Genomic DNA, 25,507 nt, shown 5'->3' with positions numbered 1-25,507 from the left:
GATTTACTTTGGGAGAAGCCGGCGGGTTAATGAGTCGATGATATCTGCAGTGTGCTCTCCTCAGCCTGCGCGGGGTGCCTGGCTTGGCTCCAGCCGTCCCACACCAGGGCAGAGGGCAGCACAGATTAAACATTTACCCACCACAGCTCCCTCGGGAATCAAGATACAGGATGGAGTAAACCAGAGAAATTCCAGAGGGGAACAGGCAGTGCTTCCTCTCAGCTGTCCGGCGTGCCATGTCTTGAATGGGGTTTATTTGGGGTTTATTTTCCTGTGTTGATTCATTTTAGAAAAAGCAGCTACAGGAAACTAATGAGGATCGGTTCAATTTAGTTAATTAATTGAGAAGAGAAGGCTTTGGGAAAGACCTTATTGCAGCATTTCAGTACCTGAAGGGGCTGCAGGGGAGATAGAAAGGGACTTCTGACAAAGCCCTGGAATGACAGGGTAAGGGGGATGGCTTCAAACTGAAAGAGGGCAGGGCTAGATCAGATATTGGGAAGAAATTCTTCACTTAGAGGGTGGTGAGGCCCTGGCTCAGGTTGCCCAGAGAAGCTGGAGCTGCCCCATCCCTTTAAGTGTCCCAGGCCAGGTTGGACAGGGCTTGGAGCAACCTGGCCAGTGTTGAGTGTGTTCATGGCAAGGGGTTGGAACAAGTTGATCTTTAAAGTCCATTGCAATCCAAACTATTCTGGGATTCTGTGGATCAGATTCCTTTTGTTTAGTCCAAGGCATCAGCACAAACCTCCTGCTGGTACTCCTTCTAAAAGCCACCCTTATCACAGCCTTAAGCTGAGCTTTATTCTGCTTCCTAGACTGATCTTGCTGTCAGAAGAACACTTTATTTTTAGGGAGAAAATATGGAAATTTTCTCTGCCCCCTGACTCTGTAATGCTTCTGTCCCCTGACTCCTTAATGCTCGCAGCTTTCCGGCCAGTGGAAGTTTGTTTCCTTTTTTCCTCTCTCTTCCCCTCTCATCTTTGCAGGGGCTTTTGCCAAATGTAGCATTATTCACAGTCAATTATTTGGCCAGATGTAGCTGTAATGCACATTGTGAGCTTTTGGCAGGCCTTTAAATGTATGAGTTTATTCTCCCTGCTTGTCAGCTGGTCTGATTTTCAGGGGACCCTGGGGCTCCACGTGTGACCTGCACAGCACCGTGTTTAGGCTGAGCATCTCCCTCAAGGTGTGTGGATCAAACAGGAGAGCTGCTTGGATGGGGTTTTTGGATTGAAGCAGCCCCAGCTCTGATGGAGAATTATCCCTGCAGAGACTGGGAGAACTCACTGCACCTTGGAGGGTCTGGCTAAGCTGGACCCTGTGCAAGGAAAAACAGCATTTTCAGGAGATTTTTTGGGGAAGGGATGGATTGCCCAGCTGGGTGTGGGTGTACAGGAGGTGGCAATTTAACCCCAGCAGTTCTCTGTGTTTGGGGCCATACTTGTCCCTCCTTCCCATGAGCATCCATCAGGCTGCACTCTGGGGGAACCACATCCACTGAGAGTGCATTGAGCACAGATAATCTCCCTCTTAATCAGCCAAATCAGCTGAAGCTGCCGTTTCAAGGCAAGAAGAATAACAATTTGAGGGCGGGAAAGGAAAGCTCACATCCACCCCACTTTAATTAAACTTAGTGCCAAGCTCCTGACTGTCACAGCCCATTTCTGTCACAGCCGGGGCCAGGGAGAGGCCTGACCAAAATCCCCGTGTCTGCCTCACCTGGGGCACACTGAGACAAGCAGGTATTTTTCCTTTCTCTTTTCTTTGTCTCTGAGGGCACTGATGAGGAATTGTTTGCTCCAGTAAAGAAAATCAGTGTGGGGAGGTAAACAGCTCTGAACTCTTCAACCACTGCTGCAGCACGTGCCACAGCTCCTTGCAATTGCATTAGGGCACCTCACTGCTTTATTTCCTGTCTGGCATCACTGGAGGGATTTTTTTTTTTTAATTTTTTCCCCCCAAACCTGATTCATCCTCCGTGTGCCTCTGGAAGCTCCCATTCCCAAGGCTCTCTGCTAGATTAGCCTGTCTGGGCAGCTCACACAGCATCAGGCTGCTGACCACTAATATGAAATATAATTGGAGCAATTCAAACCTCTCCCCCAAGGGCTGGTTCTTTACATCATGTACTACCCTGTGAAAGTAATAAAGTCAGTGAAAGGGGTTATTCAAGAGAAATTGTCAGTGTTTAATAAATCGTGCAATTAAATGCAATAAAACCTCAGTATGCTATTCATCTGTTCTGTCTTAACACTTAAGGCTGGAGCTTTTTTCAGAATAACGAAGTTCTGTCCTAGATAATTTTTTCCAATTTCCTCATTAGACAGGTTCTCGTGAAGCCCTGCGCTGAGCTGAGCTGCCAGAGCAGAGCACCTAATGTAATCATGGCATATAAAAAGTTATAGAGCAGTTCAAGGACTTAAGTAGCTCATAAATTTTTCTTCATATTTTCTCCCTAGTTCAGTTCAGGGCTGAATTTAAGCCACGGCACTGCAGGCAAAAATTGTGTTCCCTTTTCTCCAGTGTGGGATGCAGGGGAGTGAGGGACTGAAACAAAATGTTCTCTAAGTGCCCTTTCAAACTGCACTGTCACTGATTTGCTGCTTTTCTTCAAGAACCTGGGGTCTGGTAACTGTGTGGGAGAGGGGCTGAGTGTCATGGCCAGTGTCCATCACCCACACTGGGAGATGCTCTGTTTGGGTCATGTGTGCTCTGTTTCCTGGAGTGGCATTAAGGGCAAGGGGAGAGGCATCCAAAGAGCCCTGGATGGCCTAAGGGACCCTGAGCTGAACCAGCACCCTGGAGGAAGAGCATTCTGTCCCAGGGGCCATTGGGAGTGCAGCACCAAGGATGATATTTGGTGCTTCTCTTCTCATGGTGGTTTTCTCCAGGAGGATGGGGATGGATTGGGCATCTCTGGATGGAGCAGCACTGGCCTCTCCCCTGTTTGGTGCTTGTGTACTGAAAATAAAGTGCAGCTTTCATGCCCAGCAGGTGTATAAACAGCATTGCAGCACCCCTGCCAGGAAAGCTTTAGCATTCAATTCAGTGTTTGCCAGATCCTCCCGAGGGAAATTCTCCATCCCTGGGTGACACTGGGGAGAAGGAGGCATTTCCCCTGGCCACACTGCTCCTGCTTGCTTTCCATGCTGTGCTGCTGCATTTCCCCCTGTTTTCAGCTCTTTTGTCTTCACCAGAAGTGATTTGTGAGCCTTTGGAGGATCCTTTGAAAGAGCAAATTCTCCTCTGCTGCTTTTAAATTTTCACCAGGATCGGCATGTCCTTGGTGACCAAGGCTGAGTGTGCAGCCTGTTTCTCTCTGAAAACAGGATGATTGTTTAAATTGCCTGTTGCCACCTCTGTAAGCAGCTGCTCTGTGCTCTCCTCTCTCCCCTCACCCAGGAAGGTGTGACTGATTTCAAAGCCCTCCGAGCAAGATTTCAGAATGACTCCAACTCGGCCAACAAGCCAGAGAAGAAACCTTCCAAGGACATCACCCCCAAACCTGGCTCTGCAGGGAACACCACCTCCAGCCCTCTGCCCCTGCCTAAGAGAGAGGTGAAAGTGTCCAAACCTGCCCATGCCACATCCCAGGCCCCTGTGCTCACCCAGCACAGCCCCTTGGCACAGCCTGGGGGTGACAGGGAGCGGATGGGGCACAACAAAGAGCGCACGGGCAGCGCCTTGGAGAAAGGGCTGAGCCCTCCCAAGAGCAGCTCAGAAAAGCCTCTGCTCCCCTGTGCCACTGACCAGCAAGGATCAAGCCAAACAACTCCAGAGGACGCTCAGCTCCCGGATTCTTTCCAGCATGTCCTACAGATCTGGGAAGAGACTTTATCCCGCAAGGAGAAAACAAGTCCAGCCCAGCGGGCGGCCAACTCAGCTCCTGCTGCTTCAGGCAGTGCCAGGATGCCAGCCTCTGGAAGCTCCCCTGTGCTGGACTGGCGTGCCCAGAGGAAGGATGTTCTGCATGGCAGAGGGATTGCCCTTCCTCAGGCTCCCAGAGGACTCAGGAGCTCTGATGGAGCAGGTGCTGAGGGTGTGGTGGCATCTGCCTTCTGCCAGGCAGGTTATCGTGCACCCAGAGAGCCACCTCAGCTCCAGAAAGGTATGGAAAGGTGTATTCTTAACACTGAATATAGAGATATATGAGTGTATAGGTGATCTGGAAGTGCAGGGTAGGGCAGCAGGAGAGAAAAGCTCCTGAGGGTTGGGACCCTCAAACCAGAGGCCAGGCTGGCCCATTGGAATGCTCTGTGCTTACTCTGGAGGCCCTGGAGGTAAGAAATGGGTCTCAAACTGCTGCTCCACTTGAATAAGAGAAGGATTCCCCATATCCAATTAATTATTTTAAAAATTCACTCTAAGAAATTGCCCGCATTTTGAGAGTAGGATAAAAACTGAGGACAGGAAACTATCTTAGTTTTGCTGTGCCTTGGCCATTTGCAATCCCAAGGTAAATGTGACTTCACACAGGTGTTCAAGGCTGGTCTGCAAAGACAGTTTTATTCTAATTAAAAGAGCTTAAACCTGAATCCCCACCACCACCACCACCTCTGCACCCTCCCAGCTTTGCAAAAGGTCATATTTAAGATCTGAGAATACATTTCTTAGAGAAACTGCTGCTGGGAGACTCAGAGGCTGGGAAGCTCCCCTTGCTGACGTGACTGGGTGATGGGGCACTGAAAACCTTAAGGCTTTGTTTACCCTGGAAAGCCACCTCACCAGAACTGAGCACTGCAAACAGCCACAGCCCTAAATCCTGCTGGATTAAACTGTTACCAGCACAGAAAATTGGGCTGGTATTTTGTAATCCAGAGGAAGGGAGCTGTTAAGAGCTGAGACCCCAACATGGTTCATGTGGTAAAAATCTGTAAAAAGGGGCATTTCCATTTGTTCTGCCATTATGGTACCGTGGTGATGGAGGAGGCAGAGCTGGTTAGAAATGTGAGTATACCAGCTAATGATCCTATGTGAATTTTTGCTTATGTCAGGGCTAATTGCTTCCTGTCCTTGTGCTTCTCTGGAGCAGAATCAGAACCTCCCTTCTGCCAGCCTGGAGCAGGAAAATGGAATTACAGCCCTGGGAGCAAGTGGCCAAGGATTAAACCTCTGCCTTCAGCTGAATCCCTGGGTCCTGCCCCTGGGAAGCCTCCAAGACCCCCAAAAGTTGATCTCAGTGCTTTCCAAAGCACCATGCCTTTGCTCCACAGAGGAAATGAAACAAGTAAGAGATATTTAGTCGTTTTTCCCCCCAACCCAGATCTGTTCTATAGAAAATGAATTAAAATGAGCAGTTTATTGACAGCTGTAAGGCCGCGATTTCCAGCACACAGAAATCAGACGTTGTTACTTGTTTATAGCTTCTTCCTCAAGCATTAATAAGAGCCCAGCAGTTTCAATGGGGCCGATTTTTGCTCTTAATCTGGAGAAGGGATCTGGTTTTCCCGGCTGGAGGCCATCCCATGCTCAGAGACCCGGTTCCCTCCCAAGTGCAGCGTGCTGAGAGAAGTTTACAGCTGGCTGTAAAGCAGCAGCAGCAGCAGTGCCTGTGAGCCCAGCTGATCTTTATCGCTCCCCTTCAATGGGAAATGCCTCGACTCTGGAGCACACAACTGTGGGAAGGCACAATAAAATTGTTAGAAAACAGTCGGCTAATCCCCCCCACTTCTGTTTTAAATACAACAGAGGGCAATGTCGGTAAGCGTTCCGACATCAAGAAATGCAAAAGTTGTTTCCCATAATAAAACCCTATTGATGTCGCATAATAGAATATTCTGGACCACTTAGTAAGCTGCTAAGTGGTGTTTCTTTATAGATACAGCCTTAATTACAGCCAGATCTTTAGGCACAACTTTTGATGAATTCAAAGGGAGCTGCTTTTGTAAGAAGGGCTCTGCTGAAGTCTCTTTGGCTTTACAGTGCCAGTTCTTATTGGTGTGCCCTGGCTTTGATAAGAACGAGAAGGAAAGAGAGTTTTTCATTGAAACTGTTTTCTAGCCTACTTGTCCTTTCTAAATATATATATCTGATGGGGGGGAACTAGTTACATTTATGTGCTATCATCTCCATGCCCTCACAATAATTTTTATCTCTAGAAAGCCTGAGGTTTTAGGCAGGAAATGTGAATTAATAATGACAAATTAACAGAGGCGGGTCCCCAGTTTGTGCTGGCAGTGCTGTGTCACGGCTGCCTTTGTGTGCAGGAGGAAGGGCTGTCCCTGTCACCCCTCCCGTGTGCTCTGGGTGGGCCTGGGCTTGCCTTCCAACTCTAATCCTCTGTGTCTCTGTGTGCAGCTGCTGCAGAAGAGGATTACCTGACCCCTGAAAGGTGAGCATGGGGAGAGGCCAGGTGTGGCTCACAGGTGATGGGGATGCCTTGTGAAGGCTGCCCTAGAGCAGAGGCTGGGCAGAGTTCCAGAGTAAAGCAGGGATTTAGTCAAAGGATCTCCTCCATGGATCCACCTTGGGCAGCACCAGAGCCCAGCCAGGCCTGCACCCAAAATGAACCAAAATGGCCCCAAAATGCACGGCCGGGCACGGGCTCTGTCCCTGGGATCAGTTCTGCTCCATTTGCATCTTGCAGTTCATTGTCCCATTCCAGCTTTAGCCCATGCAGTCCCACCCTGCTTGTTTTTCTCTCTCCAGCCCACGGTGTTTGTGCTCCTGGGCTGAGATTTGGATCATTTGTCCTTGGTGCCCAGCTGGAGCAGGAATTGTTTTGTCTCCCTGCTCTGTGCAGAGACCTCAGCATCCCCTCATATGAAGCTCAGAACTACACACTGAAGCAGTACAGAATCTGAAAATATAACAGCTGAAACCTGAGGCACCAATGGGAACATCCCCATCCCCATTTCCCATCCAGCCTGGAGGGAATGGCCCATCCTGGAGGCAGCAGCTTGCTCCAGGGGCTGCTCAAGGAAGGGGAAGTGTGCAAGGCCAGGTTGGATGGGATCCTAAGCAACCTGCTCTACTGGAGGGTGTCCCTGCTTGTGGGAGAGGGAAGGTTTGGAACTGGATCATGTTTAAAGTTCCTTCCAACCCAACCCATTCTAGGATTCTGTGTGTGATGGACCTACATGGCAAGCTCAAAGCTGGCTGGGAGGGCCCTCTCCTAATGGAGAAAACTTCACCCCTCTTTTCTCTTGTGGGCTCTTAAAGCCTCATGGAGAGCCATATCCATGTCTTTAGGTCTGGTTTAGCTGGTGGGGAGTAGAACTCTGCCATTGCTTTAGTTGCACAGTCATCACCCCTACCCCGTGTGTGTGTTTTGCTTCCTGTTTGCTGTGTACTCAAGTTTTGTGGTTTTAGAACAGAAATGCTTTTGAAAACTGTTGCTGAAACAAAGCCCTGGCATAGCCAGAAGGTGTTGGGGGTTTCTTTGCCAGCAGCAAAGGAATTTGTATTCCTGCATGATTCTGTGATCCTGTGTTTGTGCAGCCAGCAGAACCAGGGCACAGGAGCCACTGCCCTCCTCACCCTTCAGCTGCCTCCACATGCTGACGTGAGCTTCTTGTTGGGTGGTGGTCCAAAATCACTTGAGTTTGTCTGAAACAGCTCAAAAATCTTGCAGACACAATTCTTTTTTGTATGCAGGGAGATCCTGACTTTCCTGGTGTCTGACTTGTCGCGAGTGGCTGTGCAGCAACCTGGGATTTGTACAAGAGCGGCAAAAGCGGGGGGAAATATTCATACACGTGTTTTGTTGTAGGTGTGGAAAGGGGAAATGGATCAGCTGAACTAAAACAAAGAGAGGGGAATTCTTAAAATACTTTCTGTGCCCAAACTCCTCCAGCTATCACAGCAAGTTGTTCTTGACATCATGAGGTGCCCCTGCCTGTGAGGGCTGGTGTTAACTTTTAACCTGTACTTGTCAGAAGAGAACTGGTCAAAAAATAACCTCCTCCTTGCTGTTCTAGCAATGTAATGCAGCAGGGTTAGCTGTCCTGCTCCAACACTTGTGATATGGTCCTTACAGTAGGTCACTTGTTAAATATTAACTGTGTGATAACAGGGGAAATTAATTAAATAACTCTGGCATAAAAGCAAAATAACGGCAGTTTGGGGACAGGAATTCCCCTCCTCGAAGCCTCACCTGGAATGAAGTCTGGTCTCTTAGAGACCCTGACATAGTCTCTTGTGCTGGCTATTCCTGGGCTGTGTGGGGTGAGGAGCACCCTGTGGGACAGCAGGGCAGTGTCCCCAGAGCTGGGGGGCTGCAGGGGACACCCCTGCCATCAGCACAGCCTCCTGCCTGGCTTCGGGGGCTGTTCCTTCTCTGATTTCACTGCTGTCAAAGTGCACCTTGAGGTTCTTGTTCCTTGTGCTCTGGTTTGCCCTTAGTGCTTTCTCAGTTGAAGCTGAGTGGTGACAGTGAGGTGATTCCAGGAAAAACAGACCCTCCCTGAGGGTTTTTTACAGCTAGAAGGAGGAAGTTCCTTCTAGAATCCTTCCTTCTGCTCTTTCCCCACCTTACCCTGTCCCCCACGTGTGTTACGAGCCGTGTCTTGTGCTTTTGCTGCTTCCTGGTGCATTCCTAAAATGCCAAAAACTCCCTCACTGTGGGCGGAGGGGGAGGACCAATGGATTCGCCCAGGTAATTCAGGAACACTGGGGTTTTACCCCTCCATCTGCTCCGAAACTGCACTAACATGAATTTCTGGAGGAGGAAAGGGCAAAGGAGAATGGGGAGGTGGGAACTGGGCTGGGGAGCCCAATATTGGGGCTGTGTGGTGCTGGAGCTGTGGCGCTTCCCCTCCTCCTGTGGCTGGCTGGTGCCCCTCACGGTGCTGGCACGGCTTGAGAAGCTCAGGAGCAGCACCTTTAAATGTTCCTTTCCACGAGAACCCACGTGCCCAAGAGTGCAAGCTGGGAATTGTTATCAATTTCAAAGTACCTGGGTAGGCTTGAAAAATGCTGCGCTTCGATTTCCTTGTTTTGAAAAATGCTGCGCTTCGATTTCCTTGTTTTGGTTTGGTTTATTTGGTTTCTTTTTTTTTTTTTTTTTTTTGGCTTTTTTTTTGTTTTGCTTTGTTTTTTTTTCCTGTTTCTACTTGAAGGATGGCTGTAGGCAGGAGATTCTAACCCTGGTAGGAAGTCTCCTGATGTGCTTTGAGCCCTGTAAATGCAGCCTGGCCTCCCGAAGGACAAGCAGTGGGAAGGTTCAGCTGAGCCCTGCATCTGCCACAGGTCTCCTCTCCCTCTGAGGAATTCCTGATTTCACCTTGCGTTTTTGTAGGCTCACTATCAAAGCTCTTGATTTCCTTGTCCTCAAGATGAATTTTTTTTTTCATACTACTAAAAGGGATGGGGAAAAAAAAATATTCTTTTCTCTCTTTTTCATCTTCTCAGTGCTCAGCTTGAAGAGCAGAATAATTATGAAGAAGCCCCAATGTACCTGAACCAGTCTGGGGACACCACAACCTTGTGTGTCATTGAAGGTACTTTGAAAGGCAGCACTGGGAGGTGAATTACGTGCTAGCTGGGAAAAAAAGCCTTTAAAATAGGAAATAATACAGTTTCTTGTTGAGAAAAGCTGAGTTTTACACCTAAAAGTGCAGTGACTTTAACACGGACTAAAAATTAATATCTGTTCATAAATATCTTTCCTAGCACCTAAGGCAGAGCCTCAAAAACACAAGGTAAGTGTTCTTGAAAACTTCTAATATCTGTATTTCTTACCTGCCAAGATTTCCCTGCATGCTGTCTGTGAAGACTCTCAAAAAATAAATAAGAAATTGCAGAGGGGACACAAAGCCTAATGAGATTCCCAAACATACCAGTGGGAAGAGTCAGTTCCCTTGACTTCCACTGCAGAAATGTAAGGAAGTGATAACACCGACTGCATGGATGTTGGTGGTGGACCAAGTGTTAAGCACCAATATCAAGAATGTGAATTTTTAGAGGAAAAAAAAAAAATCCACTGCAATGTTCTGGAATTTCCTGCCAGGGGTGAGGTGGTGCTGGTAATCCCTGTGTGAGGATGCAAAGGCAAAATTGAGCCAGGCTGCTTGGCTTGGCAGCACACTTGGAGAGCTCATCACCTCGTGCCAGGAGATGTCCATGTCCTGGCCATCAGCTCTGGCCATGCTCAAACTCTTTGTGAAATGTCAAACTCCGGTTTCAAGTCCTGGCTTGCAAAGCCATCACACTGCCTGGGAAATAGCACAGCTTTCCAAACATATTTATCTCTGTGTGATTTTCAGAGAGCTTCTCTGGCTTGGCTGGAGCCTCACTTTATGGCAGGCTGGGAAATCTTTATTTAAATTTAAAAAACTTCCTCCTCTGCAAGCTCTCCTTTCTGTAACAGCTTCCATGCTGACCAGTAGCTTCACTGGTCCAACCCCAGCACTGTTTTATTATCCCTGGATAGTTTGTCAATATGTGCATTCCCTGTCCTGCAAAGGAGATGAAATATCCTTTTCTGATGACTATTCCAAACATAAAATACTTCTGGGCTTTCTAAAGAAATATTTCTTTAAATGCTGGTTGACAGTTGAGGCCTTGTATGAAAGCTTGACTGCTGAGAAAAGCACAGTGGCTGAAGGCTTTCCTCTGCTTTATTCTAGAAACAGAAGATTTTCCCCTTTGCCAAATCCAGGTAATTTCCTTTCCTCTCCCTCAAACTTTTCTAGCCCCACAACTGATTAGGGTTAGGAATTGAATATTGTAACACTCAGTAAATATAAAGAAATTTCATATATTTCATGACCAAGACAGCAGAGATGATGCCTTTCTTTGCCAGCACTTGTGGTTTCTAAGATTGTTTTCATTCTAAAACATATCTGGGGGGGGGAGATTGTAAAAAAATTACACTCTCTATTCCTACTGAAACCTGAAAAGTGGAAACAGGGAGAGTTATGAGGCTCTCAAACCAGGGCACCTGGTTCTATGTCCAAGGCAAGGCAAGGTCCATTCTGAATTTCACCCTACAAATGTCACACTTAGAGCTCCTTGTGGTGTGTGTTTATGGTCACTGTCTGAAGGCTGGGTTTTTTGGTGGTGATTGAAGGGTTATGTGATAAAAAGGGGTCACTTTTGTGGGTATTGTTGTGATGCTGGGAAAAAAAGGTATCAAGTCCTGCATCCTGTTGCTGTTTCTTCTTGCCTAAATCTCAATTCAGTGTGGTGAGAGGCACATTGTGTGATCCAGGTGCCACCACAAATGGATCTATTTCGTCCTTTCCAGCTGTGAGAAAACAAAAATATTAATTTGTCTCTCTTCCAAGAGTTATTTGTATTATCCCTGTGTTACTACTGGCCTTTAGATTGGGATTTGCCCTCACTTTGCTGGTGGTCATTTGGGCATCTCCCTCATTCAGAGGGAAAATGAGCTTCTTGTTTGGGCACTGTCACAGGGCAATGTGTTTGTGGCTTTGCTGAAGTGTCTGTGTGCTGAGATCTCTCTCATTTCTGAACATTTCAGTCCAGAAAGAGCTCTAACAGAGGATGAAAAAGAGGGAAAACCAAGTCACGAAAGAGCAAAACTGGAGGAGAACAAAATGTTCGAGGTATTGTATCCTTGAGGTTAATTTTAATAATTATTATAGGACGTCTCTTCTCCTTCTGTCCCCCCTCTGTTTGGGAAACAGTTGAGGAAAAATTTTGGGAAACTTGAGCCCTTAATCCCAGGGGGTTTCCACCTTCTCTTTTGCTTGTCCATCACTCAGCTGCTTCAGCCTGAAAGGTTGATGGGGAAGGGTGTGAAACTGTTTTAAGTCCACAGATAATTGATATTCTTATGGATGCATGGATGTGTAATAGAAATATACACATTAGAAAGCTGTTTCTAAGGGCTGCACTGACCAAACCCAACGTTGGACCCCAGACAGGTGGAAATGAGTACATGTCCCCCAAGGCAGATGGCAGAGGTGGGCTGAAGGTTCTGCAAGGGAAGCAGGATGTGACCAGTCCCCAAAATGCAATGTATCCAACCCCACCAGGGCTGGCAAAAGACAGAGCAGAGCACTGTGAGTATCTCCTTGCACCACTGAGCGTTTCCCCGATCCCCAGCCCCATCTGCTGCCCAAATGTCTCTTCCATATGGGAAATAACGATAAATTTGGATGCAACTCTTGAACCAATTTAGTTAAACCGGGGCAAAAGGTTGCCTGAGCGTTTGTATTCTGGTGTGGATCATTTATTTTGGCTGTGCAAGCAGCTTCCTAAGCTGGTTAACCATCTGCACGGCTCCGGCCGAGGTGTTTGTTTTTCTAGCAGATTGCCCTTATCCTGAGAGCTGAAACCCATCTCCTCTGCTCCTCATCATTTATGGGCTCTCAGGAAAGGGGCTGGCCAAGGCTTGGGGTAGAAATGAGCAGGGTGAGAGCCTGAAGCCTCCCTCTGTGCCTCCCTGAGATGGCTCCTTGCTCCATCTCCTCGTGGTGCCAGGCTGACTTTGGGCTCCTTTCTGTCAGGATGCTCTGAGGCAGTGGCCAGAGGTGCTGAAAGGCACCTCAGCTGCACAATTAAACCAAATCACATCCCCTCTGTAAGCACAACTTCAGCTGTAAATGTTCATGGGTCCTGTTCTGTAAAGGCCCTGCGAGCCACTGGTGTCATCTGGGAGCATTTCACAGATGAAAGAGAGAAAAGTGGCTCTGTTGGGCTCTGTGGACAGACCAGGAGTGTGAAGGAGAAAGTGTAAGTTAACTGTGACTGTGGTTATTTTTTTTTATTATTATTATTATTATTTTAAATCACCTCATAATAATTTTCTGGTTTGGTTGGTGTCTGTTTCTGTAAAAGATCTTGCTGGTTTGCTTGACCTTTGAACAGCTGCAGGTAATTTCTGCTGGGATTTTTTTTTTTTTTTTTTCCCAAAGTACTCCTGGTGAGCCTCCTGCTTCAACAGAGAGGCTGATTTGGAGATTTTGGTCCACCACTGCCTGCTGAATTTGGATGTTTTGCAGAAGTTTTGGTCTTTAGCTGGATCATATTGAGGTAGTGCCTGTGTCCAGCAAGATCTGCTGCATGAATCAGAATGGTTTGGGTTGGAGGGAGCTGAAAGTTCCTCTCCTTGCACCCCCTGCCACCTTCCACTGTCCCAGGTGCTCCAAGCCCTGCCCAGCCTGGCCTGGAGCACTTGCCTTGTTCATTTACAAACATTATCTGCTTTTATTTGTGTGGCTGCATTTCTGCATTGCTCCCACTCTCTCAAGTCAGTTTTAAGGTTCTAACATTGCCACTTAGGAGCTCTCCAGGAATAATCTGTTTCCAACCTCATGAGGTGCAACTCCCAGGCTTGATTCCAGCCCTCAGTGAAATCAGTCTCAGGGGTGCTCATCCTCCTTGGGTCCTTTCCAAGGGGTTGATTTACAGGAGTATTCCAGTGGAATGGTTCATTATTTGGTTCTTAACATTTCCACCAACCATGCCAAGCTTTCCCTCCAATCACTTCTCTGGAGATCCAAGAATAATCTCTTGGATGCTTTTAGGTGAGGAAGATTTGGGTCAGAGCTGCCATAATTGAAAAAATCAACAGACATTTTAAGTTCTTTAAACATAAAATGTTTTTATGACTTTTAAAGCTAAAAACTTTGAAAATTGTTCACTTTAGTTTCTTGAAGTGTCTCAGAGCAAAGAATTTCCTGGAATGGAAAATATATTTGTAGGCTCTTATTTGTTGTGTTACGCTCAACAGTTTTCCTTTCTCTGAGAGGAGTTCCTCAGAAAAGCTCCTAAAACAAAGATTTTTGTCATTTATTTATAATTTATTTCATTTATTTATAATTTATTTCATTTATTTATAATTTATTTCATTTATTCATTTCATGTATTTATTTATAATCTCATTTCCAGGGCACAGCATGGGTTTTGGTGCTCCAAAGCCAGAAGGAACAGCCTTGGGCCAAACCCCTGGGCAGTCTCTGCAGGCCCCAGAGGACATCTATGATGATGTTGAGGAGCTGCAGGACAGACTGTGAGTGTGGCCCTGGGCTCTTGCAGTGCCTGTGCCTTGGAAATGTCATTTAAAATCCCTCCTGCAGAAACCCCCCATGTCACACTTGTGTCTTCCAGCAGCCACGGCTCAGATGCCTCCAGTTCCTTCACTTCAGACAGCAGTAAGTGGGGAAGCTCAAACAGAAGCTGCTTTTAATTTGGGCTGGTCCCTGGGAGATGCTGGGAATGGTTTTGTTTCACTTTCAGCATCTCCAGTGTCTCCTCCTGGCTGGGTTGCTCTGAGTTCCCATTAAAACCAGTGGGGAGTAGTATGCATGTCCAGCATGGAATTCATTTGAGCAGCCCTCGTAAAAGGTCTGGGTGCAATTTGTCCAGCAAACCTCACCTTACTGCTCCTGAACTTGTCCTAATGGCATGCCTTGGTTTTAAGTTTCAGGAAACAGCTACGAGGAAACATATGAAGATGTTGAGATTGGGGGTGATAACCCAGCAAAACCAGGGTAAGTTACAATTTCTTAGCCTGTATTTTGAAATTCTGGCCATTCAGCCCTGATCTCACATGCCAGGTACTGGCTGGAAGCCTTTTTCTTTTTTTTCCTTGACTCAACTGCAGAAAGTTGTTGTGTGGGTGGGTTTCTTCCCTTCCTCCTCCCTCTTTCCCCTTTGGCTAACACTTTGGGAGCAGAAAGCCATTGCAAAAATTAAATCCCAGAGCAGTGAGGGGGATTTTTCCTCCTGTAACACCCTCCATCCTTTGGAAATGCTGCCTTCCCAAACCTAGTCCTGCATCAAGCACTCAGCACAGCCTCACTTGCCTTCTCTTCATTCAAAGCGTTGCTCAGCTGTAGCTGAGAATTGGCTGCACCTTTTTTGTGTGTGCCAAAAGAGGGGATGCTCAAGGAACAAACAGGACAAAATGCTCCCATTTGAGATCACAGAAGGCTGGAGAAGAACCTGATGTGCTGTAACTAACCTGCAACCTGCTCATTTTTTATGTAGCCTCTCAAGATATTTGCTTTCCACGGGGTGTGTTATAAAACCAATGAGTTTTGCAGCCTCTGGTTTGTGCACTGCCTGAGCTCCCCCAATGGATTAGGAGGTGTAAGGTGAATTTTAGTTGTGTTTTGTGTGGTTCCCTACCCTCGTGCAGTAAAAGTTTGCCTTTGTAAGGAACAGAGACAGCCTTTGGGAAAGGCACATGTGGCACAGGATTGCTGGAGTGCATCTGGTGGCTCTCTCCTGAGGAGCAGTGTGGGAGGAATAACAAGGTGTTGCTGAGCATCTGCTTTTCCCTGATGGATGAGAAGCTCGCACTGGCCTGCATCTGCATCCCAGCCCCACTTCCGTGTGGATGTACAGCCTGTGTGTGACAGAGAGGGAGGGAAAGGGGGAAAGCTGAACCCCCTGGAGGTGGCAGGATGGTTGTTAAAAGAAGGGAGTGTCATTTCTCTGCAAATGGTCCGTGGGAGTGGCGTGGTGGGGGAGCAGCAGCTCCTCCATCCAGAGGGAAGGTGCTCCCACACGGATCAGGCACATCCCCATCCCTGGCAAGCACATCCCTGCCTCTTCTTCACCCTGTGGGTGCACAAATTAAACTCTCCTGCTGACCCTCAAGGGGAGCAGTGCATCTTGCTGGGGCTGCAGAGGAATTTCAAGGCCCTCAGGGACCAAATTCAGAGGTTTCAGAGGTCAGGCTCCTAATCCTCACACCAGGCTTTCTGTGATCCCTCTATTGATCCCACAGGCAGGATTAAGTGTGTTGAGACATATAAAGGGTTTTTAATGGTCCTTGTGCAGGGGTAATGACCCCCAGGGGAGGACCTGGGTTGCCTGCAGATACTTTACAAGAAAATTGCAGTTTAGATTTGCAGCCCTTTGTAAACTTCAGAGAGAAGCCTGTGCCGTGGACCGTCCTCCTCAAGGACACACACAGTGAAAATGTGTGATGGAGGGTGGCTCAGAAGGTGCCCCTGATGTCCCCTTTAAAGGTCACTGCAATGCTTCTGGGTAATGCTGCCCTTTCCTCAGGAGCTTTCACTCCCAAGAAACCTGGATCACCCTCTAGTTATTGGGTCAGAGGAGAACAGCTTCAATTAACACAGAAAAATTTAAAGCTAAGCAAAAATATCATCTTGGACTCAATTATTAAGCACCTTTTGCTGTGCTGGTGCTTATCCCAGCGAGTCTATGATCCACATGATGCTGTCAACACTTAAATTCTTCTGAGCTGAGGTCCAGGGTCTGCTGCCCTTCCTTTCCCTGCCTCAGGATCTCTGGGGCTGCTTCTGCACCTTGTGTCTCTTTGAATTTAAAACCTGCTTCTCTTTTGGACAGAACAGAAAAACAAAAGAGATTTGCAAACCTGTTTAAGATAGAAAAGTTGAAGCTGAACAATTTCAGGCTCAAGGACAACCTCAGGTAAGAAAATGCTGGTGGTCTCACCCCTTCCCACTTCAAACCTGAGCATTCCTCCTGGCAATTATTGGAGAGCAGGAGTTCTAGAAGTAAGGAATACAGATTTTTTTGGGGGGAAACATAGCTCAAAAGTGCTTCTATCAACTCACTAGGAGCTACTATGGCAGCAGGGGCCAATGGTCCATCTGTGCAGCTTCTCCAGAATCTGTGGCATCAGGAATCTCCTGGAGCTGGTCCCACAGCAGCTTCCAGGTTTTCATACATTTTCTGCTGCCTTTGGCACCTTTCTGGTACCTCAGCATGGCACAAGGTGCCCAGGGGAATGTAGGAAGGTGATACCTGCTGCCTTGACCTGGGAGCCAGGGTCAGGGACAGCCTTGTTGATGTGGGGTTTTATTCCAAGTTCCATTCAGAGCCAAGAGCAAAGGAAGAAGAAGTTTAGCTCACTGTTAAACTGGAGAAGTTTAACAGTGAGTTTTCATTCTAAAGGGGTTGGGAATATTGTATAACTTCCCACAGCGCCTTTTTGGGTATTCTAATATTCAAAACTGTCCATAAGTTTCCAGGGAAATTGCCTTTTCCTCAGGCGTGCAGAACCTGCAGAACCTGTCCTCCATTGCTGCCAGCGAGAGCCTCACCCTGTGCACAGTGCCTGAACTCCAGGAAAACACTGCCTTTGCTTATTTCTTTGGGAATTCCAGGTTAAACATTTCCTCTTTCATGTCAGGAAGGTTTATTTATATTGATAAATATCAATATAGGGAACGACCCACCAGCTTTTGTGCCATTCTCCTGTTTCAAAGAACCCTTAAAGCTCCTGAAATTATCTTAGATATCTACAGACATTGTCACCTTTGAATTCCTGGACAGCCCCTGATGCTGGCAGACTTACAGGAAGGAATTACCACTGAGTAAATATCCCAACTGTCCAGCAAAGCCCTTGCTGTTGAGAAGGGCAGCAGGAGTTTGGACTGTTCTTTGGGTGCAGTGTAGATCTTTCCTGCCTGATGAACACATGGCTCTTATTGCTGGAAATTCTTATTTAGCAAGGGATATCTTTTTGGGAAATGCTGTTGGTACCATGGAGCCCATGCACCTCAACCTGTCTCTCTCACTTCAGCAGCATCACTGACAAATTTTTGGGGGCTCCTCGTGGCTTTTTGGGCATTGCTGATGTGCAGATTTGTTTCTAAAAGCCTTTTTTTCTATCCACAGACTGGTTTCCATTTCAGTGCCAAATTTAGGTAAGCACATACCTGTACCTGACTCCTGGGGATTTGTCTGTGTGTTTGAAGAGCCAAATGTTTTGTACGATCAGCCTGGTGCACTGTGCCTTTCTGAAAATCATGTGTTGTGGCAGCAGTAGCCTTGAAGACTTGATAGAGATTTGTGTTTCACTTGAGGGTGAGGGTTTTGCTCATTTTTGGGTGGTTTTGCTTTAAAGAAGAGCATTTCTCCTGCAGATCTGGGTAAATCCAGCAAGGTAAGGTGTGAAACACTTACCCATGCAGAACCACTGCTGGCAGTGGTATGTGAGCCCAAGGCACTCTAGCTTTACAAAACCCTTTACAAAGGGTTTTACTCTTTGTAAAGCTCTTTATTCCTGCCTGCTGGAGAGTCAAGTTCCTTTACATAAACAGGGTGGATACAGCCTTAACCTTGAGAATTTGAACATAGGAGTGAACATACCCAAGTCCTTGTGTTGGGAACGCTGCCTGGGCTGGCTGCAGTGCAAACCTGGGGCTTTGCTGCTGCTCCTGCTCCATCCACGGAGCTGGATGGCCAAACCCATGCAGAAAACTGCCCATAAACACAACTAACCAAGCCAAGCATGACTCCTTGTGCTGAACCTTTGCTGGGTGTTTGGGAGCTCCGAGGCTCCTCTTGCATTTCCTTGGCCCCTTTGCGTTGAGCAACAAGCAGCAGCTCAAATTTTCCTTTGCAATAGATTATGTGGTGTGATTATTTAACCAGGCTCAGAGGGACATCTCCTAATCATTTTCTGTCCTGCATTTTGGTTGACAGCAGCTGTGTCCCAGGAGGACAACGTGTATGATGATGTCGAGGTGGAGCAGAGAGAGACCAGGTGAGGAGGGTGCCCTGTCCTGGGGTTGTCCTCAACCCAAGGAGATTTTCCTCCTGGCACAAACCTGTGCCAGGTACTGTAACCCACTGAGGGTCATGATCTGGTTGGGATTCAGTCCTCTGGGGACAATCCAGGTGCCCTCCCTGTGTGTGTTTAATTTGGCAGGATCTGTTACCCAGTTAGCGCCAGAGACGTGAAAAGGAGAGAGCAGCTCCCTGAAACACGTGAAAAATCAGATCTTTTTCCTAAGGAAGGAAAACTCCGTCTCCCAGACCTGATTATCAGCCCCGTCCTGGCAGGCTCCCTGTCAGAAAAATTACTTTTAATAGGAACAGCATGTCCTGGTGTCTTGCTGCCAGATGACTGCGGTGGCTGCGCGTGCTGGTGTAAATCACAGCAAGTGTTTGCATTTCAGTGCCGGGCTGGGGAGAGATGGAGAGAAATTTCAGCTCTGTAGGCACAGGGATCTGGGGAGGGGACACAATCTGCTGGGAAAAACCTGAATTCCTGCCTGTCTGCTCCTCTCAGAGGGAAGGATGACAAGTACAGAGCCCGGATGCCAAAACTTCGGGTGGTGAAAGAGTACAAGGACAAGAGGAAAAGCATCGACGACGTGGAAAGGTCTTGATTTCCATTCTGTGCTCCCATTTTGTCTGACTTTGTACACATCCCTGAGTGCTTTCAGGAGCAGGATGTCCCTGATTGCACAGACATTTTGTGTTGGCTGATAGTCCAGGGTCCTTTCCCTTTGAAGCCAAATTTCAGGAGTCTTTGCAGAAAATATCTCAAGGGTGAAGCAAACCCTTGGATCTGAGCTGAGCACAAGGGGAGGATACCCAAAGGTCTTAACCTGAAGTCTTGTCATGATTTTCCACTGAGCTGAGCCAAAAGTTGTTACTTCCCATGTATTTGGCTCATTTTTGCTATTTTAGTAGATTTAGATTAGATTTTTGGAAGGAATTCCTCCCTGTGAGGGTGGGGAGGCCCTGGCTCAGGTTCTCCAGAGAAGCTGTGGCTGCCCCTGGATCCCTGGAGGAGTCCAAGACAAGGCTGGACAGGATTTGGAGCAACCTGGGATAATGAAAGATGTCCCTGCCCATGGCAGGGGGTGAAACCGTTCTATGATTCTAAGATTCTATGGTTTTGGTAAGAGCCTAGTATTTTAAAGTATTGATTATTTGGGCTGATTGCCTTGACTCTTGCTGTGCCATTTGTGCATAAAAGCAAAATTTTTTTTGTTATTGTTGTTATTGGTGCTGCAAAAATTCACATGGAAGTGGGAGATTTCCTTTCCCTTTTAGACCACAAAAATGTGCATCACAATGACTTTTTTCATTACCTAATACATGGGAATTTGAATGTAAATCAGAGGCCCATTTTTGGGTTCTCCCCACAGAGTTCCTGCATGGGGCTGCTCAAGCACCACTGGTTGTGCTGTGCAGAGTCTCAGGTATAACTTTACAGACCATCGGGGAGTCCATGCAATTTCAACCTTCCCTTAAAGATCGCAGATTCCCAAGGAGGAATCCCTTCACAGCTTAGAATTCCCTAATTTCAGTTCTTGTTTCCCTTCCTCTTTAACTTTAAGTGCATCAAAATGAGCCAGGGATGAACAATTTATTACAAATGGGTGGGCAGGTTTTTTTGTTTGGTGTTTGTTTCCTGTCTTAGTTTTAAAATGAATGCTACAGCTGTAATTTCACGTATCAGAAAGAGTGGCATCCCCATATAAAGGGAATGCCCCACTCCCTTTAAGAGTGGATTATAAGAACTTGTTTTCCACTTTACAGTGCCACATAAATGTCTGCTTGGGGGACTTTCTCCTCTGTGTGCTAAAAGTCCCAAAGAAAATCTGGAGAGCTGTGTCAAACCCCACTTCCATAAGACTCAGGATGAGACTTATCTGGGGACCCTTTATTTCTGAGCATAAATAAAACCAGAAGGAGACAAACTGCTGGGGGAGAAGTGAATTGTTGACTTCCATAGAAATGGGGCTGATTTGAAACACTCAATAGAGAGTTTATTTGTTCCCACGCTGCTTACAGACCAAAGAATAAAAAAATTATCCCAAGTGGAGATACAAAATGGCTCAAGTTGTGCCTCACTAAATTTGAGTTGTCTGTTCACCCTTTTCTGAGAAATAGGGATGTGAACTTTGTGTGCTTTGCTATTCCAAGAGTTCCTTGCAGACAAGGCTGGAATTAGGCTCTGGGTTGCAATTTCAGATGTGCCAGGGGTTATTTAATTGCAGCTCAGAAATGCATATGTGTATTGTGTGTGTCTCTCTCTTATTGCAGAAACATCTTCAAATTCAAGAAGAGCAGTGAAGAAAAGAGCAAGAAGATGGACAAAGAAGAGAAGTTCTTTAGAGAAACATTTATGGTATGTGTCTTTTTCTGTCAGGGGAGGAAAGCAGCTCTGTAGCCTGTTTAAACTACTCATGTTGTTGGTCCTCAGCTGTGCTGGGAAAGTTTTCCCCTGACCTGCTGCCTTCTTGCCTAAGCTGGGGTTTCTAGAGGAGAAAGGCAGCTCTGTGGTTTGCTTAAAAGACACCTGGTGGAACCTTCTTGGTCCTCAGCTGATGCCTTAGGATTTAGCTTTTATATTTTTCAAATCCTGTACTGCATCAGTGTATAACTCTAAACTCCATATAAAGCATCAGTTAACGGTCTTCACATTTTGGTCAGACAAAACAATCTCTCTAGGCCTGATTTTCAAGGACACCTTACTGCCTCAGGCCCAGAGAAGTACAGACAAAAGTGAATTGAGGGGGAGCAAACTGGTGCTGAGTTATCTCCTCACATGGGGCACCAATTTGTCAGATTAAGCCATTTTCTGACCCAGAGATTGGGCAACTGAGAGGTGTTTTAAAAACTTTTATTCCATTTTCAGTCTCAGGAGAAGTGTGAGACAATACAGATGTTATAATTCAAGCCATCACAATCAGAAACCAACTATTTCCTAATTACAATATAAGTGGTTTTTGGCCTATCAGCTTTTGCCATACCATGCTGTAGATGCCTTAAAGCCAATAATCTAAAATTACCCCTGGGGGGTCCTACTACAGTGCATCTTTCCTAGTTCTATTTCTCAAAAGTATTTAGTCTTATTTCCAAGGCCATCCTTTGAAACTTGCTTCTAGTTCCATTTCTCTCTCAACAATGTCTGTCCTGATCCATGGCATTTCTAAGTTGGCATTTCCAAGTCAGTATTTCTGGTTTACATACAGATGCACACTGTGTGAGCCTTGTCAGGCTTTGAGAATTTTTTTACAAATCCATTTCCCACAATTACCTGAAGCTGTAATTGGAGGATTAATTGATATGTAATTGGACCAAACTTATAATTGTCAGAAAAACTCGTGACCACCATCTGTCTTGGGTGTAGCCTCTGGGAGGCTCCTGACAGCCCAACATGTACCTATTGAAGACCTGCAATAAATACCTGTTGTGGGTCCCAGGACGAGGTGAGATACGAAAATTGACTTTAAGTTCTTAGAAGGTTGATATATTATATTATATTATATTATATTATATTATATTATATTATATTATATTATATTATATTATATTATATATTATAAATTATATTATATTATATTATAAATTATATTATATTATTAATTATATTATTAATTATATTATATTATTAATTATATTATATTTATGTTATTATATACTAAAACTAATACTAAAGGAAGAGAAAGGAGACATCACAAGGTTAGACAAGAATGAATAATAAAAACCCATGACTGACCAGAGAGTACGACACAGCTGGACTGGGATTAATCATTAATTAAAAACAATTCACATAGAACCATTCAAAGATACACCTGTTGGTAAACAACCTCCAAACCACATTTCAAGCAATCAGATACTTATTGCTTACATTTCTTTTTTGAGGCTTCTCAAGAGAAAAAATCCTAGCAAGGGGATTTTTCATAAAATATCATGGTAACAAATACTCACTTTTATTTCTTCAGATTTCATTTCTTCAGATTTTATTTCTTCAAATTTTATTCTTCAAATTTTATTAATTTTGTCTAGCCTCTGTTTTAGGTAGCCACTTCAAGGCACCAGTCCCACTCCCCTAATCTGGATCTCCATCAGAGTTGTTGCTGTGCCTTTTCTCCCCCTTCTCCTCAAAGCCTCACAACCCACCCTGAAATCTCCACCTCCCTCCCTCCCCAGTGCCCTTCCAGGGCTGCACACCCAGGTACAGAATAACCCGTGCCCGCTCCCTGTCCTGTCCTGCAGTACCACCAGGAGATCCGCGTGCTCGCCAGGGCCCGCGCCGCGCGCTCGGTGCGCAGCCAGCGCCGCGCCGACCTGCCGCTCACAGCTGGGGAACAGCTGGATGTCATCGACACCCAGGGCACGGCCCACGGCGCCCAGGGCCACGCCGTCATCTGCCGCAACGCCCAGGGCAGATGTGAGTCTGCAGCCCGGCTCCGGGTGACAAACCACCTCCCAAACCACCTCCCAAACCACGGCACGTCCTGAGTGCTCGGCCACCTTTGGCCAGGTTTTGCTAGTTCCCTTCCTTTTTGTTAATTCCCTTCACTTTTCCTCCTCCCTCAGATGGGTACGTTCTGGTGGAGCACTTGAACTTCAGGTAATCTCTGATTTTTTTGTTTATTATGATGCATATTTGTCGGAACCCAGGAAATTCCTCTGGTTGCCCCGGAGGACTCGAGCCCTTGGCACAGAGCACAAAACCCCTGTGTCGTTGATTTAGCCCTTGGAAAAAACAATTACCAGCTTTTATATGAAGAATTACAAGTCAAGAAAGTTTAGGTAGAATAATAGTTAGTTTGTCACGGCGTGAAAAATAGATTTTTGAGGTTTTTAGAACGGGGGCTCAGGGTCCCAAGATGGAGGAATTTGGGCGTGCCCTGTCCTCCTTCTTCCTAGCCTCCATCTTCTGGGTGATGTTGGCATTTTTGGATTAGTTTAGTGTAGAAACTCACTGTCTAATAGAGGTGATAGGTATTGGGAAGTTATTGTAAATAACATACACATAATTTTTCATATAAAAAAATAACACCAGTGTGCCTCAACCCAACCTGCCAGACTGACCTCAGCGGGTGGGAGAAAGAATTTTATAGATAAGAAACAATAAACAACCTTGAGAACGAGAACAGAAAAATCCTGACTCCTTCAACTGCCAGGCTGGGAAAAAAGAAGTTTGTACTTATCTCAGAGTCACTCTGACCAGCAGAGGTTCCGAGACATATTCTGCACTCTCTCCTGCGTGGGGATAGCTGGAGAAATGTACTTAAAACTTCTGAAGGCAGGGGGAGTTAATGTAAACAGCCAGTATGAAATATTAAATAAGTATTTCCAGTTTTGCTCTGCTGCTGGACAAGTTTCCAGTCCAACTGCAGCTAAAAAAAGCCCTGTCCAGTCATGACTTGTGTAAATTGGAGATTCCTGACTTGCCTTCAGATATGCCATATTAATCCACATCTGCTGCAAACATGGGCCACTCGTGCCTGGCCTTGCCAAAGCACACCCTTAAATTCCCTGCTGCAGCATTTCCTTGCATGCTCATGCATAATTCATAGAAATTAGCCTCCTCTTACCCAGGTGGCCCTTGCTGGGAAAATTCCTATTTTTGTTTTCTTTGAGACAGAGAGTACTAACTGCCCTGAGAGCTGCTCTTCCCTGAAGCGTCCCTGAAGGTCTCCTGTGCCTCCTGCATCCGTGACAGCCCATGTTGGTCAGCTGTGGGGTGATGATGGGAATGTAAATAAAGCTGGAGTTTTGTACACTGTTTAATGTGCAAGAGATGTTTCCTTGTTTCCTTCTTTTTTTTTTTTTCCTTCTTTTTTTTTCCTGGCATTTAGAGCATGACTTCCCTGATTATTAGTTATTTTCAGTGTTTCTCACTTTTTGGAGTAACCTGTTCAGGTCAGCTCTGAAATAGCCAATTTATTTCTACATTTTAAGAAAAAGAGTAGTGCAGTTTAGTTGCTCAATCTCATTTCTGTCAGAATTGCAAATTTCCCCAAAAGATTTGCTCTTTAAAAAGCAAATTATATAAATTGGAACTGGTTTTGGTCTTAAAAGTATTGGGAGCAATAGTGGAAAAGTTGACTCATTTCTTTGCAAAAATAATATGAAAAAAGAGTAAATAAAGCATTCAGTCAAAAATTACTTTATTTTTTTAAGCTAACTTAGGCATCCCAGATATGTAAAAGCTGACTCCTGGCTCCCAAGGACTCGCAGCAACAGGGAATTACCCAACAGTTGCCCCTGTGTTCAGGCTGTTCTCTCTCCACTGTGGGCCTGGAGGATGATTACTTATTTTCAGAAAAATGCTCCTAAATGTAGGAAGAGAAATATAAATTGCTAATGGCTTCTCCTCCACATATTCAGTAGATACCTTTTCAAAAGCAAAATAAAAATGTGGATAAAGTTTTTATATGGCTTTGAAAGAAAATAAACCCTTAAATCTGACTGTGGCATACAGCTTTTACCCCTTCCTGGCACATTTTAGGAGCCCATATCAGTTTGCTCATAAATATCCTAAAAATGTAAGATGTTTTAATTAGAAATTATTAAATGTTCCAGGCTTAAGAAAAATAAAAGTGCTGTTTGCCACAGGGCCATTTCAAAGCTGGCATAGGAGACATCAGTAAAAAAAACAGAGCAAATATTTAACATTTACTTTTAAGTCTATACAGGCATTCTTATTTATTTTACCATGTGGTTACTATTAAGTGCATTGGCCTGCATCCATCCTTGCAGCAAAAAAAAAATAAATAAAGCACTCCCCTGTAAGCATGCGCAGCTTTGCAGCCCTGCCAGCCCAAATATTTGGATTTTTCTGGTGGAGAGGGAGAGTTTGGGGAGCTGGAGCGTGTGTTTGGCTTTGGCACAGGCTGGGATGTGCTCTGTGCCCTTCACCTCCATCCCTTTGCAGGGAATTGGCCCCAGGGAAGTGCTGGTTTCTTCTCAGGTTTTTTTTCTTTTTTTTCCCATGGTGATTTTAGGATTTAAACCTTGAAGAAAGCACCCCCTTCCTCCACTCCTTCCTCATCCTCCGCTCATTCACAACTCATGAAGTCTATTCATCACTCCCTCTGTAAGCATTAGGGGC

General features: G+C 45.9%; 1 protein-coding gene across 1 annotated transcript; it reads left to right on the top strand.

Moving 5' to 3' along the window:
• Positions 1 to 37: 37 nt before the first annotated feature.
• Positions 38 to 23,021, top strand: FYB2 (FYN binding protein 2). Its single transcript, XM_036387856.1, has 19 exons — positions 38 to 250; positions 3,403 to 4,108; positions 5,033 to 5,227; positions 6,298 to 6,331; positions 9,352 to 9,440; positions 9,613 to 9,641; positions 10,569 to 10,600; positions 11,426 to 11,510; positions 11,828 to 11,969; positions 13,801 to 13,921; positions 14,020 to 14,063; positions 14,333 to 14,402; positions 16,237 to 16,320; positions 17,533 to 17,561; positions 18,343 to 18,403; positions 18,932 to 19,024; positions 20,701 to 20,785; positions 22,660 to 22,834; positions 22,984 to 23,021. The coding sequence occupies exons 1-19, from the start codon at positions 38 to 40 to the stop codon at positions 23,019 to 23,021; spliced, it is 2,325 nt and encodes a 774-aa protein (XP_036243749.1).
• The last annotated feature ends 2,486 nt before the right edge of the window (positions 23,022 to 25,507 follow it).

This window comes from Molothrus ater, chromosome 9, assembly GCF_012460135.2.
Source record: "Molothrus ater isolate BHLD 08-10-18 breed brown headed cowbird chromosome 9, BPBGC_Mater_1.1, whole genome shotgun sequence".
Lineage (NCBI taxonomy): Eukaryota > Metazoa > Chordata > Aves > Passeriformes > Icteridae > Molothrus > Molothrus ater.
This window is presented reverse-complemented; position numbering and strand designations above follow the sequence as displayed.